At 41.2% G+C, this 20,597-nt stretch overlaps 1 protein-coding gene and 1 long non-coding RNA gene across 2 annotated transcripts; one reads left to right on the top strand and one right to left on the bottom strand.

Annotated features, from left to right (window-relative positions):
- Positions 1–3,116: 3,116 nt before the first annotated feature.
- Positions 3,117–19,272, bottom strand: LOC146960135 (uncharacterized). The gene is made up of 5 exons (XR_015035512.1): positions 18,997–19,272; positions 17,681–17,735; positions 17,191–17,275; positions 16,836–16,926; positions 3,117–3,243 (listed from the first exon to the last, which is right to left on the bottom strand). It is a non-coding gene; the product is annotated as an uncharacterized LOC146960135 (long non-coding RNA).
- LOC146960136 (G2/M phase-specific E3 ubiquitin-protein ligase-like) lies at positions 4,744–10,833 on the top strand. The gene is made up of 10 exons (XM_085772601.1): positions 4,744–4,894; positions 7,091–7,160; positions 7,229–7,303; positions 7,410–7,551; positions 7,643–8,001; positions 8,403–8,725; positions 9,328–9,509; positions 9,597–9,769; positions 10,266–10,480; positions 10,580–10,833. The coding sequence occupies exons 1-10, from the start codon at positions 4,744–4,746 to the stop codon at positions 10,831–10,833; spliced, it is 1,944 nt and encodes a 647-aa protein (XP_085628727.1).
- Positions 19,273–20,597: the final 1,325 nt, after the last annotated feature.

Genomic DNA, 20,597 nt, shown 5'->3' with positions numbered 1-20,597 from the left:
TCACAGAAGCAAAAACCACCAGGACGATCGTGCTGTCGAAACCATTTCCCTTTGTTCACTGGACAAATATCTAGGACACATAAGAAAGGAGGAAAGGAATTAGCTCAGACTCAATTGCATATGGGTCATAAAATCCTCATGTTACCACAACTGTCATATTCACATGTGCTCTGTGTTTCTGACCCTGCACGTCTAAACTGTCAGAATAATTATGTGGATCTTTAATCACCCTGCTTATCAGGCTCAGTGGGTCTCATGCAAGACCCACTCATATGAACGACTTTGTTCTTAAGTGGCACATACAGTATGAGTGATTTAAGAGAATTTGCAGTGTGCAATCTTTTTGAATTCTTGAGTACAAAATCACGAGTGGTCCAGACATTGTATGTTGTATATGAGTCAAGTAATAGAATAGTTTTCCTTTCCTTTCTCCTCAGGGAAAAGTATCTTATTTATTGTCAAAATATTTGAATATGTGATATGTTTTCAGATGAATATTCTGTCTGTCTATGGGTGATGCTGTGATGGACTGGAGACCTGTCCAGACTGGACCCCACCCCCTAACCCAAAGTGTGCAGCGATTGGTTCCAGCCCTCCTGTAACCCTGCAACAATAAGCAGTTTAAAGTCATATGCCAACATTTTTTTGTGTGTCTTGCCTCACTCCCGAGTCGATGACCAGCAGATACATCGATGACACCATCCTTTCGACTGTGCGTGCAGTAACAAGAGAGATAGAGCCGTATCGCCCGTATTTAGCTTAGCTCAAACGCTGGAAGTGTATAGGTAGTGTTAGCCTGCCTCCTACCCAAGCCGAAATCAACAGTCAGAAGCTGATTTCATTTTAGCTCTAAACTCATATCACTTGATCAACATTTCAAACATGTTTAGGCGAGAAACTAGCCGTTTAGATCACGGTGGTGCAGTTAGCACTGTCGCCTCACAGCAAGAGGGTTCTGGGTTCGAACCCGCCGGCCGGCTGGGACCCTTCTGTGTGGAGTTTGCATGTTCTCCCCGTGCATGCGTGGGTTCTCTCTGGGTACTCCGGCTTCCTCCCACAGTCCAAAGACATGCAGGTTAGGTTAATTGGCGACTCTAAATTGCCCATAGGCGTGAATGAGAGTGTGAATGGTTGTCTGTCCATATATGTTGGCCCTGCAATAGACTGGCGACCTGTCCAGGGTGTACCCCGCCTCTCGCCCAAAGTCAGCTGAGATAGGCTCCAGCTCACCCGTGACCCTAGTGCAGGATAAGCGGTATAGAAAATGAATGAATGAATGAATGAATGAATGAATTCGGCGCTACTCAAGCTAGCTGTTGTGACCAACGCACTTCCGGTTACTTTCACAAAATAAAACACCCATTGCCCTTTACATACAGAAAACCATGAGGATAAAATTTGTGCTTTTACTTTGAAATAGGAAGCTAACCTACCCTCGATGTAGCTAGCTTGAACCAAAATAAACCGTCTTTGCTTGAACCCTCCGTTTTGACCGATCTCGTCCCGTTAGCGGCATTTGACCGCTCAAGATGCCTTACCGGAGAGTTTTGTTAGCTCTGAGACCAAGATCGGCCCGTTTAGAGTTGCTGAAGAGTTTCTCTGATGACTTTAGGTGGAGGCAGGCTAACACTACACTAACACTACTGCAGGGCTGGACTGGCCATCTGGCATACCGGGCAATGCCCGGTGGGCCGATGCACATATTTGGGCCGGCCCAGTACTGTCATAATTTAAAAAAAAAAAAAAGGATATAGTTTTTTATCGACCGCAACGGTATCTGAGACACTAAACGTGGCCCATTGGTTGATTTTCTTGAAGGACATTGGGCTAGTCCAATGAAATCTCTCAGCTCTCGTTGGCCCCTCCCCTCCCTCTTGATCATTTGTCTGTGCCGGGGATCACCACCGCCCCCCCACCCCCCAGCAGCCACAGGTGCTGCTGCGCCGGGAGACGAGCGAGGAGGACCCGGCGATGATGAGCGAGTGGAGGCAAGTAACATTAGCCTGGGGCTGGCTAGGCTACACTTTTGAGACATGTCCAAAACAAAGCAAAAAACGTTTTTACATTGAATGTGATAACTAACTGCATACTGGTGAATGCAGCTGCCGCTAATGCTAACGTAGCTCCACAGGGATTGAAGCAGTTATTTTTCTAACATGTGACAACATATTAGCCCATTAGTTGAAGGGCTGTGAGTCATCCATCATATCTGAGACCTTCATCTTGACTTTGTGAGTTTATGCAACTTGTTTTGTCTCAGATTTTAAAAAAGAAAGAAAAAAAGGTTTGATTATGATTACCGGTATATCCTTGTTGAAGCATTAGAGATGATGATTTTAAATTCAAACATCTGCATATCTTTTAAGTTCAATTAACAGGAATGCAGTAGGCCTTAGGCCTCTTTTGAGACTTTTAAGTCATCCTTCATAACAGATAAATTTGTTCACTACCCACATAGCAAAAGGAGTCCGCCGCGGACCCGCCGCGGATGTAGCGCGGCTTCCGGAACGGACCCGCGAAACGGACCCGTATCGGAGTCCACTTGCTCTCTGTGACGGATCCGCAACGAAGGCGGATCGCGGACCCGTCCTGGATCCGCGCTGCATCCGGTCCGCATCCGCGATTTAAATCATACCTCCGCGGCGGGTCCGTTCAGGGCCCGCAAATCCGCCGCGGATCCGCAACAGACTCATAATAACCCTCTGGCCCGGATCCGTTTGGGACCCGCAACGGACTTATAAATTACCTCTGGCCCGGGTCCGTTCGGGACACGCAAATCCGCCGCGGATCCGAAACGGACGCAAAAAAAACCTCTGGCCCGGGTCCGTTTTGGACCCGTTCATCATTTTCAAAATCTCCATAAAATAGCTTAAACTAAAACTATAACTATGCCTAGCCTAGACTTCTACACCAAGCTTAAATCTGCATTGCCTTGCATTTTTAACCCAACACTATTGTCAATATACAGAAAAGGTTGAAGTCAAGACATCAATTAACTGTACAAAATGAGGCTACAACTTCAATGAAATGTGAAGCTAAAATATCAGAAAATGAATAACTGGTGAACGACAAGAAGTTCAATACAAATATTGTTTATTCTTTTAAAGTACATGCTACTGGGGTTCTCGCGTGGATGGAGGCGGGACACGTCTCCTCGCTGCACAATCTGCCGCAAGGTGGATGGCGTGTTTGGTCACCTCGTCATCTGTGGCTGACCTGTCACTGTATTTTTTCTTACAGCACCTGTAATCAAACAGACAGATATATAGGGAGTCAAGGTCATACCATGTTTAATTTCGAGCAAAAAGAAAAAAAGACATCAAACGTTAAAAAAAACAAAAAAAACAGCTGATCGCTTATGTGACAGGGTGAGGGTAAATAAACACAGCTGATGTGAGCGCAGACCTGTCAAAATGCCCTGTCCTGCGTCAGGTGTAACTTAATATGAACGTGGCTCAAAGCGCCTCTCACGGTGACCAAGCTCAGATAAATACATTGGATCAGCTGTAGTTTATCGCGTGTCCTCCCGCATAAAGCCGCAATATACCGGAGCTCCTAAAAAAAAAAAAAAAAAAACGCTACGTGCGGTGGAGCTAAAAACAGCTGAGTTCTCCTCTACTACAGCTGAACAGCCGACATGTGGTCAAGACGTACAGTATGAGAGGCCGTTTAGGAAATAATGCATATTTGCTCTCACATGTTACATCATACTCTCTTACAAACACTAGTATAGTCACACACACATACTATTATACTCTCTCACATACACTAGTATAGTCACACACACTTACTACTATAGTTACACACACACACACACATACTATCATACTCTCTCACATACACTAGTATAGTCACGCACACTTACTACTATAGTCACACACACTTACTGTCATACTCTTTCACATACACTAGTATAGTCACACACACTTACTGTCATACTCTCTCACACACACTAGTTTAGTCACACACACTTACTATCATACTCTCTCACACACACTAGTATAGTCACACACACTTACTAGTATAGTCACACACACTTACTATCATACTCTCTCACACACACTAGTATAGTCACACACACTTACTAGTATAGTCACACACACTTACTATCATACTCTCTCACACACACTAGTATAGTCACACACACTTACTATCATACTCTCTCACACACACTAGTATAGTCACACACACTTACTCTCTCACATACACTAGTATTGTCACGCACACTTACTACTATAGTCACACACACTTACTATCATACTCTCTCACATACACTAGTATAGTCACACACACTTACTAGTATAGTCACACACACTTACTATCATACTCTCTCACATACACTAGTATTGTCACGCACACTTACTACTATAGTCACACACACTTACTATCATACTCTCTTACACGCTATTATGGATGGAACAACATGATAGTGAATGTATGAGAGAATAATATGTGATGTGTGCAAGTATAGTAGTATGTGTGAGAGAGTTTGATTGAAACGGAAGTCAACTTGAATTTCCAGTTTCTGATTGGCTCATCACGGGTGTAGGTACCGGATGTGTCTCTCCAGGGATCTCAAGGACAATGTCCCGCCTCCTGGACGTTAACGTGTGAAAATGGTCGACCGGGACCGTGTGAATGAGGCAATTGGAATTTTGAATAACATTTTAACCCGTTCTAATGTGATAACCACAATATCGGAAATTTCGAACCGTAATCAACAGCCCTCAAGTAGCGCGGTCGATGGGGAAATGCGGCGGCTCTTCAGACCTGGAGCATCAGGTGTATCAGGGCAGAGCGGGCCCTCTCAAGCTAATGGCAACCAAGCAAATCAACCTCGATTTCAAACACAACAGTACTTTGGCGGATGGGCTTCCAGCAGGTCAAGGAGGAGGTAAGGTCATTTCATTTAGTGGATTAATTTAGCCTTATGGGCTGCTTAATAACATTAAAAGCACGAGCTTGGGTTCACGTGGGTCTGTTTGAATGTCTAGGTCTCGTACAGATCAGCAATGTTTTTGCTGCCACTGTGCCACATTAACACTTTTAGCTAGCAGCCAGGCTAGCCTATAAGGGCAACTATGCAAGCCTGTTCCGCTGTGGTAAACCATGGATGTATTAGGTAAACCTCCTCCCGGTCGTGCGCATTTTTTAAGGAAGTGGTTAAAAATCAATCAGCGGAGTGGTGGATTTATGATTACACCCAATCCTACAGCTTGATTGCTCGGCTTCGATGTAAACAAAGCAAAGGCTGAAGTGCCCCGCTTTCATTAAAAAAAGAATTACGTCCCTCTCATTTTCCGCTTCGGAAAGAGTACGGCCAGGGTGCGATTCCCCCCCCCCTGGTCATTTATTATTATCCCCGGTGGGGATACGTGTTGTCCCTCCCTCTGGTCAGTAATATCCTACTTTAGATCAAGTCTACATTTGAACCGCGAGCCTTCTCATCCCCAGCAGCGCACAGAGACCGTGTAGCCCAGGCTACTGTAAATTCTCAAAAAAAAAAAGAAAAAAAAAAAGGCGAGAGATGCCGGTTGCACTGGGTCGGGTCTGTCTCCAGGTTTGAGCAAATAAAGCCGGTCTCAAGCCGGGTCTGTTTCTATATGCTTAATGTTTGGGTGCAACAAAATCAACATCTAATCTGTCCCTTCAAAATAAAGTTAGTGACGTGTCTGTTTGGAGCAGCTGCTGACAGATGTGCAGCTGCAGTGACAGTTTCCTCATCACTAAACCTGGGCCACCATCCGATCCTTCCTCGGGACAAAGTCTCTTGGACATATATTAGGCCTATTCTGTGTTTTTCTTCTCTTTAACCGTCTCATTTCAGCTTTTGTCGGTTGGCAATCATCTGGTGCACCCGCTGTTTCTCTCTCGCGCTCGCTCACTCACTCACTCTCATGCGCATATAAATGTTATAAAACAAAATAACCCGATGCGGTCCGGCCGCATCGGGTCCAGGGTCAACACTGGTCGGACCTGGTCGGGTCTTTGCTCATTTATTTGCTCAAACTTGGAGCCAGACCCGGTCCACAGACCAGAGTCTGGTTGAGAACGGTAGTTGTCAGGTGCGGGGGGGGGGCAGACTTGGTTTTCTGGATGAGTCCGGGATCGTCACCGCTCTCTGCCTCACTGTAAACACAGGCTGTGCTCATGCCAGAGATACCAGGCTAGTGTGCCATTTTTGCAAATAATGTCAATAATATATTTTATATAGAGCCTTGATTATCTTTCCCCTAATCCTCAAGACCTAAAAGAACAGTTAACATTTAAAAACAACTTCATAATATTTTTTGTGTGTTTACCATATGTGTGAAATTTATTTGGTCATATCAAATTTTCTACATCCATGACACCACCACAGCATGCATATTCTTAAAGCTCAGGTTGTTTTGAAAAAAAAAAAAGATAGTATCTCAGTCCTTCAGTGTGATTGAAAACCTGGCTCGACTAAAGTAAACCAGACATCTTTTTCATGTAGCCTATGGATTGCTTGTTTGTTCATTCCTTTTGGATTTATGAGACACATTGCCTATCCTGTAAAAAATCCATTGTATTTTTGTTCTGCTGACTTTTTTGCACATGTTAAGTTGGTTGAATAATTTCATATTAATATGGGTAAGCTCATGTTTCACTTTCAGATGATTGCCTGGAAGTGGAGCGATTCTAAAGCCTGGAATACAGTGTACAATTTTGCAAACGTTCCTGTTTAATGCCAATCCTCGCACCCAAGGATTGGACCGTACAGTGTGAGCACAGAAATCATGAGCTTGTGTAGCAGTTGTGAAATGGTTGCTTATAGGCTGAAGGCTCAACACCATGCAACCATTTCACAACAGCTACACTTGTGCCTCACATCATGGTTGATTTACTCATACAGTGTGAGTTGGCATTAAACAGGAAGGTTTAAAAAATCGTACAGTGTATTCCAGGCTTTAGAATTGCTCCACTTCCAGGCAATCATCTGAAAGTGAAACATAAGCTTACCCATGTTAAAATGAAATTATTCACCAACTTCACATGTACAAAAAACAAAAACACTGTCTTACTGACAACATGCAATTACAGCGCACTCTTCTTTTTTTTCTTTCAGGCCTAACACCCAGCACCATCCCAGTTTCAACAAAGACGTCATCCTGCTACCCCATTCTGCATGGGATGAAGTTTGTAAACACAAAATAAAAAGAAAACTTCATGAGAATGGCTTAATTCTAAGCGCCTTTGAGATTAGGAAAACGTGGGACAACAAGACAGTCATTGCAGAGATTCGAGAGGCATTCCAAAACAAAATTCCCGAGGATGTCAGGTATTATATTATTTGAATTTTTGATACATCATGGATTAAAACTGGCCTTGTAATTGACTCCTATTTCTTTCTATTTTTCTTTATTCTTCTTTTATTATTTTCCCAGTGTTGAACTGTTGATGGCATGTGGCACCAAATTGGTGTCACCAAAGCTGCGCGAGGGCCAAGAGTTGAATGGCTTCATTATCCATAAAGTCTTTAAAGCAAAGGCATTGTACATACGGCCAGGAAGGGATCTTCCATTTCAGGTAAGGGATTTAAAATGAATGCTTATCCAGATAGCATACAGCTGTCATTTTTGAGAATAACTCCAAGATTTTGTATTTTTTGTTGTTTTAGTTTGACAGCACAGATTCAGATGACTGTGTGGAGATTAACACCACAATAGCATCCAACAACTTCCAAGCTGGAGGCTATATGTGTACACGGTCCAGGGGAAACCAAATTTCAACTCAGCCTCCTGCCACCCCACATGCATCCAGTGACACCGCCCCGACAGCTACACTGCTCTCTGCACCACAAGCATTGAGTGACATTGCGACTGAAGCTGAACCACCAGAAGCACCCAGTGCTTGTGGTGGTGCAGGGAGGACTGACCACTATGCTGCCTACCTGTCCATCATGGGTTCAACCTCAGACCTCTCTTCTGATGAAGAGGATCTTAACCAGGCTATAATGGCTAGTCTTGAGAGTCATGCGTATGTAGCCCATGAATCAAATATTGTTCAATTAGGTTCTTCATAAACATTTAAGCTAGAAGCTAGATGCTTCAGATGGTTAAGAGATGCAAATTTGTAATTGTTATATATCTAGATAACCATGCCATTGACAGCTTGTTTTTGACGAGGGCAAGACCTGATCAATGATCATTGATCTCAGTCTTTTTCAATCTACATAATAAATAATTTTTTACATCAAACAGTACTTTCTGTTCTGATAAATTGTATAGTTAGCCACAGTGTTACATTCTACTAACACTGAATATCCAGTGGCTATGTTTGAAGAAACCAACCTTGATTGTTTTATCACATTTTATGCAGAAAACTAAATAATTGTAACACTTTATTGATATTTATTTCTTCTTTATTTCACTCAACAGGGTATCTGAACAAACAAACACAGAATCAGCACAAGAAGTCCTCCTCAGTCTTGCATCTCAAATTGATGCCACCCAGAGATGCAGATTCAACATCAACAGGTCCTCAGTGCTAGATGGTGCTCTTCGAGGGTTCAAGAGGCTGTCATACAATCCCAAATATCAGATGAATATCAAGTTCTCTGATGATTTGGGACTGAGTGAAGAGGCTGTGGACCTAGGTGGCCCGAGAAGGGAATTCCTGCGGTTGCTTATGGAAGCCCTTGCAGTGTCACCAATGTTTGAGGGGAGGGCAGGGAGATTGAACCTAGCATTGGACAGCACAGGTACATGATAAAAACACATAATGTATTTTGGGAACTCTGTATGCTTATTGTTCTTTGAATCATTTTTCATTATTATGCTCACATCTTATGCCATTTTTTGCAGTCTAACTACTCCATCTACTAAGTATAAGTAGCTTCTACTGCACATTATTATTTGTGTTTAACTTTTTATTCTCTTTATATATTTTGGCAATATTAAATGTTTTCTGACATTTTTGTCCCATTGGAAATGCATTGGAATGATCTTCAAACTTGTCTACTACTTCTACTAGTTCCACATACTATCAGCTCAGTCCTCATTGCACTTTTTAAAATGCTTCACGAACCTCACGAACATGTTCCTATGGTGCAAACGCAGACAACACAGGAGTCACAGAAACCCTGTAGTTTGGGGTAGAGAGGGTGCAGGAACTAAAGGTTCTGGGTAGTTCTGGTGTGGAAGTGGCTATACACTCTGTTTTGTGAAGTGTCAGTCATTTCTTGTCCTGTACCGCCACCTACTGGATGTCACACACACAGCTAATACTGCACATATTTTTTGTCTGTAAGTTTGTACCATATATTTTTATCGATGTTCTCCCTCTATGCCATGTTTGTTCTAGCTTTAAGAGAGGATCGATATTTTATTGCTGGGCAGGCCATTGCTATAAGCTTGGTACATGGCGGTCCTCCACCAGGATTCTTTACACCAGCGCTGTACTCCCATCTGGTTGGTGGCAGTTCCACGATAAAGCCTGTTCTGGAGGACATTGCTGATGCGGACCTCTACGAGAAAGTAAAAAAGGTCAGAATATATAGTGAATAAATACACATTATGCTCTGCTATGCTATAGCTCATTTTTTCTGTCTTTATATTGTGTGCTGCTTTTAGGTGTCTGAAAGTACATCTTTTGAGGATCTGATGCGTGCCACGGAACCACTGCAAGATTATCTGGCAAATGCTGGGTGTCTCAGGCCATTAAAATGCATTGAAGACAGAGATCTGTTGGTTCAAGATATTGTCATGTTCCAGGTGGTCCACAGAGTCTCTGGGGCATTTGAAAGGTTTGTAACGCAATTCAGAAAGTTTTTATTATAAAGATGACTGGTGGTTTTTACAACAGTTTCATCTCCAAATGCAAGGACATACATGCAACATAACATTGAACTGAACACTTTTCATTTAAATCAAATTGGAGAAGGTTTCAAACGACTCATGCAGTTAGCAACTCCTTATTTTCTGTAGAGTACACTGCCCTATATTATTTTCATTACATTCTCATCATAGAGATGGACTGCACATAGAACAGCATATTAAGAAGAATATTCTGTTAGATCTTGTAACAAAAACAAAAAACATTGTACATCTTTGACCAAACTAGACTTTAAAATGTATTTACCAGATATAAACAGAATTATTTTAGATTCTGACAGACTGACGAAATGTACATTTAAACATTTCAAATGTTTTAGCAGCCTAGATGTCATTTAACCTCTGCTGGAATTTGGAATAAGTAGTTTGAAGGATTTATTTTGTTGTGTCATCTTTTAATTTTTGCAGATTTAAAGAGGGACTGAAAACCCTTGGTGTCCTGGACGCCATGAGGACGTACCCGGAGAGTTTTAGACCCTTGCTGTGCCATCAACCACCTCCACTCACAGCCAACTCCATGGATCAGCTCTTCCAAATTAGACTGTCTGTTGCAGGAAGCAACAAGAGAATGGCAGAGGAACGTGTTGTGCCATTTTGGAGAGATTACTTGCTGGATGTTGAGGGTAAATATTGGTGTTGCATATGGCTCTGTCTCATGACAATATAGTGTGATATTTTCTGTACATTGACATTTTTCTTTGTTGTTTTTTTCCATGTATTAGAGGAGGCCGGAGCCTCAAAGCTAAGCGATGTCTTAGCCTTTGCAACTGGTGCAAGCATCGTCCCACCAATTGGCTTCTCTCCTCAACCAACAATTGATTTCCTACATGACCAGTCTGTAAACCCAGGACGCTGTTTGCCTATGGCCAACACATGCATAAATTGTCTGAAGCTGCCACTTTGTGACACATACACTGAGTTCAAAGACAGTATGGACTATGCATTAGAAAATACTCAGGGTTTTGGTCGAGAGTAATAATGCTGAATTTAGGAACCCTGTTTTCCCTCGTATGGTCGGTTGAAAATTTGCTGAGACCATTTCTTTTTGGGGCTGATTGATATGACTTTGAGTATATGATTTGATTAACTGTTTTTATTTGCTTTTAGAATATAAAGAAGAATAGTGATAAATGTTAGTCAAGTTTTTAATACTGTTGTGTACAGTTGTGTACCACTTAACGTTACTTGCTACCTCACAGTTACATCATAGTGCAGTGTTACCTATGGCCAGCACATAATAGACGGCCACTTTTGGGCACATTTACACTGATTTCAAAGACATTGTGGACTTTGATTTAGAAAATACTCAGGGTTTTGGTATAGAGAGTAATATTACTGAATTTAGGAACCCTGTTTTGCCTTGGATGGTCAGTTGAAATATTTGTTTTGAGACCATTTATTTTCCGGGCTGATTGATGTGATTTTGAGGTGTTTTATTTTATTACAGTTAATGTGCTGCTTACTGTTATTACTTGTTACTTGACAGTTACATCATATTTTAATCAAGTGTTGTGTGGCCTTGTTAATGTTGACTAAGAAAATGTAGCAGGCCTAAAAATAAACTGATACCATGATTACCATCATCACTCAATGGATCTATTGTATGTTGAATCCTGTCCATAACTGCTGCATTCACAGTAAAGTCATTTTCCGGAACAACAACATTGTTCTCAGTCTCTAACTCAGGAGGGTTGTCTTCATTGATTCCAAAGGCATCATGTCTATCAAAAATGTCCTGAGTAGCACCAGCTCCAGCAGACTGGAGAACACCTCTGTGCCACAGTTGTAGAGGTGTCTGTCCTCCCTCTGTAGACAATCCATGGTTGTTCCACTGATTTCGGAACTCTGCAGCTGCCCTTTGAACTCTTGGCAAATAGATGTAATGGAGACAAAACAGATGTTGTTCATCTGTTGAATCCAATATGCCTTCATTTTCCATGAAAGTGAACAGGTTGCTGAAGTGGAATGATACAACTCTGTTAAGCTCAGCCCATAAACGTTCTACTCTCTGATTATGGACACTGCGACCAGTAATGACACTGCCTCTGTTCAGCCCTCGTCTCCCCAACATATATCTGGCAACCCCTGTGTTCTCCATACCGTGGTCAGAGCGTACCCTTAGAGGGAGACCAAAGGTCTGTACTCCAGTACAGAACAGTCCCAGGACACTTGAGGCCCTGTTGTTGTTGAGACACTGTAAGTATATGATAGTTCGGCTAAAGCCATCCACACATCCATGGAAGACCATTCGCCACCTAACCAGTTTATGGTTTCCATCTATGTGCCTGTGGGGAGAAAAATAGCAAATAATTACTTAAGTGTAGCCCTGAGATTGAGACTGATCATGTATAATATAATAGATAGATAGATAGATAGATAGATAGATAGATAGATAGATAGATAGATAGATAGATAGATAGATAGATAGATAGATAGATAGATAGATAGATAGATAGATAGATAGATAGATAGATAGATTGTATTGATCCCAACCTGGGAAATTACAGAAGAAAAATAGAGTAACATGAGGAGAGGACAACATAAGCACTGTAATGATAACAGCATATCTGCTAAGGATCTGAAGCTGATGTAGATGCTGCTTATATTTCCAGACAGCAGGGGGCGTTCAGTGTCTGTGAGCAGTTTAACCACAGAGGTCAGACATGGTTGTTGTTCCCTGTCTGTATGTCATCAAGACCAGTCTGATATAAAGTACCTGCTCTTTCAAGAAACTAACAGTGTCGTCAGTGAGCCCACAACAAAAACAGTACAAGCACATAATAAGTACTTTACAACATGAAAAACTCGGGAAATATGAGGTACATTGAGTATTTCCACCTATAACTTTGTTCAACAAATTTTTTAAGACTAAAGTTGCATCAGTAGGCCTAACTTTGAGTACCACCATTACTGCTACTAATACTGTAATAATATTACTTTTCCCCATAATACAACTAATTACTTACAGTAACTCTTCCATAAAATATCTTGTTAGCCTACTTTTTCAGGCTGATTGTTAATTGAACACTGAAATTAGTTCAAAGTTCAAAGTATTTTATTGTCATTCCACATGTTAGACATGACAGAACGAAATTTGTACCTAGGTCCCAGATAAAAAGTAATCAAGTATAAAAGCAAGGAACGGGCACAGTCTAAAAACAGACACAAACTAAAAACAGAAATTTCTATAGACAGAAATAAAAAAAAATTAGGCCTACCTACATTAGGCTACTAGTATTTGTATGCATGTTGACCTGCAGTAAGCAAGCTTGAAATAATGACACACTTTTCAAACAATTATATTTCTCATGAGTAAACTGCTTATTACTTAGTTAGAAATTAGTAACAAGTACTGAGTAATAAATACAATGTTTTGAGTAACAACCAAAATACTCACCACAATTGATTGGGAGTTTGAACATTATATATTCTTCGCCGAATTGCACGGCGACGACGAAGGGCCCGTCCTATAGGATCAAGTTCTTGCAGGCAATGTCTTAGACGCCACCGCTGTATACGGATGTTCCGTGATCTAAGGCTTCCATGTATATATCTTTCTCCAGCATTTGGGGTTGTTTGAAGAATGTCACGGACTATATCACCCAAGACGTCAGCAGACATTGTTGTGTAGGCCAGTGGTCCAATTTGAAGATTTTGTCTGTGGCTGTACAATGTCCTCCTACTGATACCAAAGCATAAAGCTATTCTTTGCCAGCTCATTCCCAGGGATAAACAGTACGTAATTTGTTCAGGTAGAATATTGTACTGTGGGCGACCAGGACGGCCAGTTATTATTGTTGGTGGGCCTCTTGAAGTCAACATTTCCCTTTGGCTCATTTGCAGTGATCTTGAGTTTTGAAATGAATTTATGATGGAACAAAAACATAAATGTAGGGCCTCCAATGTTACAAAGCTCTCTTGATCGACACCTCCATCAAACTGCTGGCTAAAGAACAAAATTGTCCGTGCATATCCATTAAGCTCAAAGAATAACCGATCCAAAATCATGCTGTCATATCCACCTCTGTCAGTTTCCCTTGCAATGTGCTGAAGGCACCTCATTGCATTAGTGAAAAAAGTCCTAATACTCTCCTCATTACCATTTACTGCTAACAAAAAGTTGCTTTGAAAGAGAAGGTAAATTAGTAGAAAAATCATATTTGCAACTGCAGTTACTTACAAAATTATAAAGTTGTACTTATAAAGTTGCCTTCTTGATTTCAGTTCTCCCACACAGCTTTCGTTTAGCTAGCAGTAAGCTCCCAGAGCTGTGCACCAATCAAGGAATGAGGCTTTATAGTATTTCCTGTTTAAACAAACTAACTTCCTGTTTTAGTAATAGTAAGTGTGTGTGACTATACTAGTAAGTGTGTGTGACTATACTAGTAAGTGTGTGTGACTATACTAGTGTATGTGAGAGAGTATGATAGTAAGTGTGTGTGACTATACTAGTGTGTGTGAGAGAGTATGATAGTAAGTGTGTGTGACTATACTAGTAAGTCTGTGTGACTATACTAGTGTGTGTGAGAGAGTATGATAGTAAGTGTGTGTGACTATACTAGTAAGTGTGTGTGACTATACTAGTAAGTGTGTGTGACTATACTAGTGTATGTGAGAGAGTATGATAGTAAGTGTGTGTGACTATACTAGTGTGTGTGAGAGAGTATGATAGTAAGTGTGTGTGACTATACTAGTAAGTGTGTGTGACTATACTAGTGTATGTGAAAGAGTATGATAGTAAGTATGTGTGACTAAACTAGTGTGTGTGAGAGAGTATGATAGTAAGTGTGTGTGACTATACTAGTGTGTGTGAGAGAGTATGATAGTAAGTGTGTGTGACTATACTAGTGTATGTGAAAGAGTATGATAGTAAGTGTGTGTGACTATACTAGTGTGTGTGAAAGAGTATGATAGTAAGTGTGTGTGACTATACTAGTGTATGTGAAAGAGTATGATAGTAAGTGTGTGTGACTATACTAGTGTGTGTGAAAGAGTATGATAGTAAGTGTGTGTGACTATACTAGTGTGTGTGAAAGAGTATGATAGTAAGTGTGTGTGACTATACTAGTGTATGTGAAAGAGTATGATAGTAAGTGTGTGTGACTATACTAGTGTGTGTGTGAAAGAGTATGATAGTAAGTGTGTGTGACCATACTAGTGTATGTGAAAGAGTATGATAGTAAGTGTGTGTGACTATACTAGTGTATGTGAAAGAGTATGATAGTAAGTGTGTGTGACTATACTAGTGTATGTGAAAGAGTATGATAGTAAGTGTGTGTGACTATACTAGTGTATGTGAAAGAGTATGACAGTAAGTGTGTGTGACTATAGTAGTAAGTGTGCGTGACTATACTAGTGTATGTGAGAGAGTATGATAGTATGTGTGTGTGTGTGTAACTATAGTAGTAAGTGTGTGTGACTATACTAGTGTATGTGAGAGAGTATAATAGTATGTGTGCGTGACTATACTAGTGTTTGTAAGAGAGTATGATGTAACATGTGAGAGCAAATATGCATTATTTCCTAAACGGCCTCTCATAGTACAGAGACCTGTCACAGTGTCACCTAAACTTCAACCTCAGACTGTCTGCTTCTCAGATGATCACACAGGGAGAGCATGAATGTGTGATGAGTTGTGTTACAGAGTCCTGTATCAATGTTTAGGCTTATTCGTCAGTGCTTCATGTTGTCATGATAATTAATAGGCCTATATGCTGAGAAATAAGATTGTAAATAAAACAAATCCTACAGGGAAGACCAATTTATGTTTAACGAATCAAATATTGTTTTGGTCATAGTAACTGATAATAAATAGGCTATGTTTAATTCTCTCTTTCACACTTTGAGAGTTTGCGGTGCTGACGAATGTAGTCCGGTTAGTTGGCTGGGGTCACGAAAATAAAGCGTTTTACTTCTCAAAACAATATGCGTTCAAAAGAGTGATACATTTGCATCACAAAACCGTTGTCCACAAAAAAGTCTGACCTCACAATCGCTTGCTGCTATTTTCTCTCCCTCCGTATCACTGCGCGCTGCCGCCTCTAGACGGCTGTGCGCATTTCCATCAGCTGTTTCATGGAGTTTATTGCTCGGATAGTTCACGTAATCTGATTATGACACAAGTGATGAAGCCATCCCTTGTTTTAGCACAGAGCCAAGGGGAGACCTTTATGAACCTGATGTGATGCTGAACCTCGTCAGATGGAGTTAGAACGGGCAGACACAGAGAGGAGGGACAGGGAAGCAACAAGCTGAAGTTAGACCACAGCTGCAGCTGTGACAGACAGGGTGACCGGGTGATGATCAGTAATGCAGCGCAGTCTGTGATGGAAGATCAGCCCGACAAATGTACACACACTATCAGGACGATTATTTTTTCTTGCCGTTATAAAATAGCGAGCCTACACACCAGCCACGTCCACTCTGTTAGCTGGCTCAGCTGACCGGTGGTCAGATGGTGGTTAGATCTTCACATGTTGAACAAAGTGCATCCAAACGCCAGGCTAAAGAAAGAGCGAGGATCCTCTGACAGCTGCAGGTGAGCTACACGTCAGCTGGCTGCAGAGGAGTGCTGTTCTTTTTTTTTTTTTCCAGCAGCACCATCCTTGGAGGTGATGCACGCTGTCTGTATATTTGTTGGTCTGATCTTCCACCATGGACTGCGCTGCAACGATCACTCTTCTCTGCTCTAACCTCTTTCCTACAGTCTATGGAACTCCATCTGATGAGGTTCAGCATCACATCAGGTTCATAAAGCTCTCCCTTTAGCTCTGTGCTAAAACAAGGGTATAGATAGATATCAAAAGACCCGAACTATCCCTTTAATGAAAAATAAACACACACTTTGATATTAAGAGCACTACCATATTATCCTACAACTTAGCTGACTGTAAAGTAATTACAATGAGTAGATGTTTTAAAGTTTATATAAAATACGAAAGATAACATCTCAACATACTAAACCTAAGTAATACTTACCACATACTCTCAATAGATTCTCCGGGTCCTCATTCAGGTAAACGCAGAGGGTCTTTAGGACGCATTCTCTTCCCAGATCCACGTCATCATCCTACGGCAGAAAAGCAGAGGAGAAGTTGTGTTGTTTGAGTTCATGTCTGTGAAAATTCTCATTTGTCCTGGTAAAAGGCATTTTTGTCTTGAAGACAATCAGTTGTTACACCCCCAACCCAGAGAATATATTTACTTCATCCATTGGTGCAATGATGCCCCCTATTTCTTTTTCATTACTGAGTAATTGTTTAAAAATAATATACATAAATGAAAAAAAAAAACAATAAACTCAGAAAACAACAACTGATTTAGTAATACTCACCACTACTGCAGAGCCTTTGACACAGCACCCTGAGACATGTCAAATATTGCACAGCAACTGAACACCCTTTACACTGCCACATTCACTAGAGAAAGAAAGACAAATGGAAATTGGTTTAGTTTGTGGTGCCATATTATTTTGTGTTGTAATGAAGACTGATTATTAGACATATCTCTCCAAAATAGTTTCAACAAAAAAAATGAACATTAGAATCTTAAAGGCAATAGGACTTGCAGTAATTATCTTTACTCACAATATTAAAAAAGGAATAATATCATAAAAGAAGGCCAGACAACAAATGTAGCCTACAGGGACATCGATCTGCATCACCTGTTACAACAGAGCTGCGCAAAAGAGAAAAAGTGATCGCCCTCGAGAGCATTGTAATCATATCGGTTAACAAGCGTTGGTTATCATCAGTCAGAAAAAAAATTCAAAATGTGCATCCCGAAAACCAACAAAAGCAATTGAATAGTAGGCTAATACTCACCACTACACAGCAGCACCCAGAGACATGTCAAATATTGGCATAGCTGGAGGATTATCTGCACAGTAAAAATAGAAAAAATGTTGAAAAAAAAGTCAAGTATGTGGGTGTGTAGACAACATAAACTCAAGGCAGGACATAGAAGACACAAAATAGCTAACTTTAGTTGACTTAAGCTTAGCAAAAATGACAGCCCTCACTATTTAAAAAAAAAAAAGTTTAAAAAAAAAGAAAAGCTGTGTGCCCGCCCCTCCTCCCCAGCGAATTAAACATAGCCTATTTATGACCAAAACAATATCTGATTATATTTGATTCATTAAACACAAATTATTGGTCTTTCCTGCTTGATTTACAATTTTATCTTGTTTCTCAGCATATATTAATCATCAAAAAGCACTGACAAGCTTAAACATTAATATTGCCAGTGTGCATGGCATGTGTGAGTGTGTTTGTACTGCTGCTGTAACTTGTGAATTTCCCCTTCGTGGGATGAATAAAGGCAGAGGGAGTGCTGTTGTACTGTATATCAGCACGGGTGTGCGGCCTCGTGCCTACGACCGAATCACACCCGTGCTGATATACAGTACAACAGCGCCGTTAGCCGCTCGGCTAGCGAAAAGTCACGGAGAATTACGACATGAGGAGCAAAGAGAGGCTTAAAAAAGTCATTCCTAAACTCCGTAACGTTGGAGTTGGTTGCCCTCTTCATAAACATTACGGTGTTTTTTATTTTTTAAATAAAAGCCGAGCGGCTAACTAGCCGTTAGCGGCTAACTAGCCGGCTAACTAGCCGGCTAACTAGCCGCTAACGGCTAGTTAGTTTTAAAGAAAAGAAAATAATTATTAAAAAAAAAAACACCGTAATGTGTATGAAGAGGGCGACTCGTAATTACTGGGAGTCGGAACACCGGGCATAGCCTACTTAAATCGAGGAAATGGGAGGTCGAGGTCGGAGAAATAGCAGCTAAGTTACATAAGTTACCGCTAGCATAGGCTAACGTTACACAGCATAACAGCTGCGATACATTAAAACAGATAACCATAACGTTACCAAATAACAATGTGTGTTTTTTTTAGTCACACAACCACAACATATTCTCCCGAAATTGCTATCCCATTTTAAAACAAAATAGCTACAGACGTGCATCATCACATCTCAGCTAGAAGCTAACCTAGCCTGTTGCACAAAACTACAAAAGTTCTAACAGTGCTAATATCAAACAACGTCATTACAAGCATTAATATACATGACGATTAAAAACACAAAGGCCAATGCTTACTGTGAATGTCGCAATACATCAATAAATCAATAAACTTACTAGAGGCTTCAGCACAACCGTGTCCCAGCAAAGAAAGATGACTCCTCTAGTCTCGGCTCGGTGTGGACTACTGTGTTCGACCGTTACAGTAAAGGCGCGTCCGTGTCCACACGTCCGACACGGGTCCGTTCGGGATCCGCTGTTTGACGGTAGAATAACGGCTCTGCCTGGAGGCGGGGCTGATCCTCTAGGCGGCGCCCAAACGAATGTGACAGTCACGCGGGTTTGGTGACTTGAATGCGGATCCGCGTCGGAGTCTCCTGCTGTGTGGGTAGTGTCACCACGTCACAAAAAGGCTACTTGGCTACATATACTTGTAAGTACACAAATACTGAGTACAAATTCTGTTTGCTGTTTCTTGCAGGTCACAAATTTGGTGAGAGTGGAGCTGGCTGGCTGCGGACGAGGAAGTAGGGCAATACATACTTGTGCACATACACATATGAGAATGCATATCTATTCAGACCTGTAATTCTTATACTTTTTTTCCCCAATTCTCTATGGTTTCATAATGACTGAGTCACCTTTTAATAAGTTCCATCTCTAATGCTGCTACTGTCTATAATATGTTTCTATTTAGATTATTTGTCAGGATATTTTGTTATTATTGTCCCTGTTTGTCCTTATCTACGGAAGCCCTAAAGGGCCAAGTCCGTATAATTTTTTTTTATTATCGTTTTCTCGTGATAACGACTTATTATTTCGTTATCTCGAGATAACAAAGTCTGTTTTCTCGTGATAACGAATTAATTTATTTCGTTATCTCGAGATAACAAAGACCGTTTTCTCGTGATAATGAAATAATCATAGAATGTGTGGTTGACATGGTTGCCTAGCAACATGTTTCCCCGGTGCAATCGCTTCTGCTTACGGGGAAGTAGCAGCTGGTTAGCCGCTGTATGTTCGTAGCAGGGGGCTACTACGTATTAACTGACTCGCCGCTCTGAGTGTGTGTCGCGGTGTCCACAGACCCCGGTGCCCGGCCGCCAGCAGCGGCCAAGCACCGGGGTCTGTGAAGCGGATTCATGAAGCCTGGTTGTCCCGACATGATTCACTCACAACACTGCGGCTGTAACGTTATGTCGTGTGTGTTGTAGCCTACTTTTCACGGTTAAATTATCACCGCGACACACACACAGAGCGGCGAGTCAGTTAATACGTAGTAGCCCCCTGCTACGAACATACAGCGGCTAACCAGCTGCTACTTCCCCGTAAGCAGAAGCGATTGCACCGGGGAAACATGTTGCTAGGCAACCATGTCAACCACACATTCTATGATTATTTCATTATCACGAGAAAACGGTCTTTGTTATCTCGAGATAACGAAATAAATTAATTCGTTATCACGAGAAAACAGACTTTGTTATCTCGAGATAACGAAATAATAAGTCGTTATCACGAGAAAACGATAATAAAAAAAATGTATACGGACTTGGCCCTTTAGGGCTTCCGTACTTATCTCCCTGTCTACCCTCCACCCAATTGGTAGAGGTAGCGCCCACCTCTAGTCATGACATAATTTCTGTTGTGATTTGACACTATAATGAATAAAGATGTATTGATTGATCAATTTTAGTCCTTGAGTTCATAGCTACACGCTT

The sequence above is a fragment of the Trachurus japonicus genome, unplaced genomic scaffold (assembly GCF_045865225.1).
Source record: "Trachurus japonicus isolate A0001 unplaced genomic scaffold, Traja_1.0 AP030672.1".
NCBI classification, from domain to species: Eukaryota; Metazoa; Chordata; class Actinopteri; order Carangiformes; family Carangidae; genus Trachurus; species Trachurus japonicus.
Note: the sequence above shows the minus strand (reverse complement) of the source record. Positions and strands in the feature narration are given on the sequence as shown.

Coding starts and splice junctions, on each gene's coding strand:
- LOC146960136 (XM_085772601.1), top strand. CDS start 4,744: ATGGGGAAATGCGGCGGCTCTTCAGACCTGGAGCATCAGGTGTATCAG. Junction 8,726..9,327: donor CCTAGCATTGGACAGCACAG/GTACATGATAAA, acceptor TGTTTGTTCTAG/CTTTAAGAGAGGATCGATAT. Junction 10,481..10,579: donor TTACTTGCTGGATGTTGAGG/GTAAATATTGGT, acceptor TCCATGTATTAG/AGGAGGCCGGAGCCTCAAAG.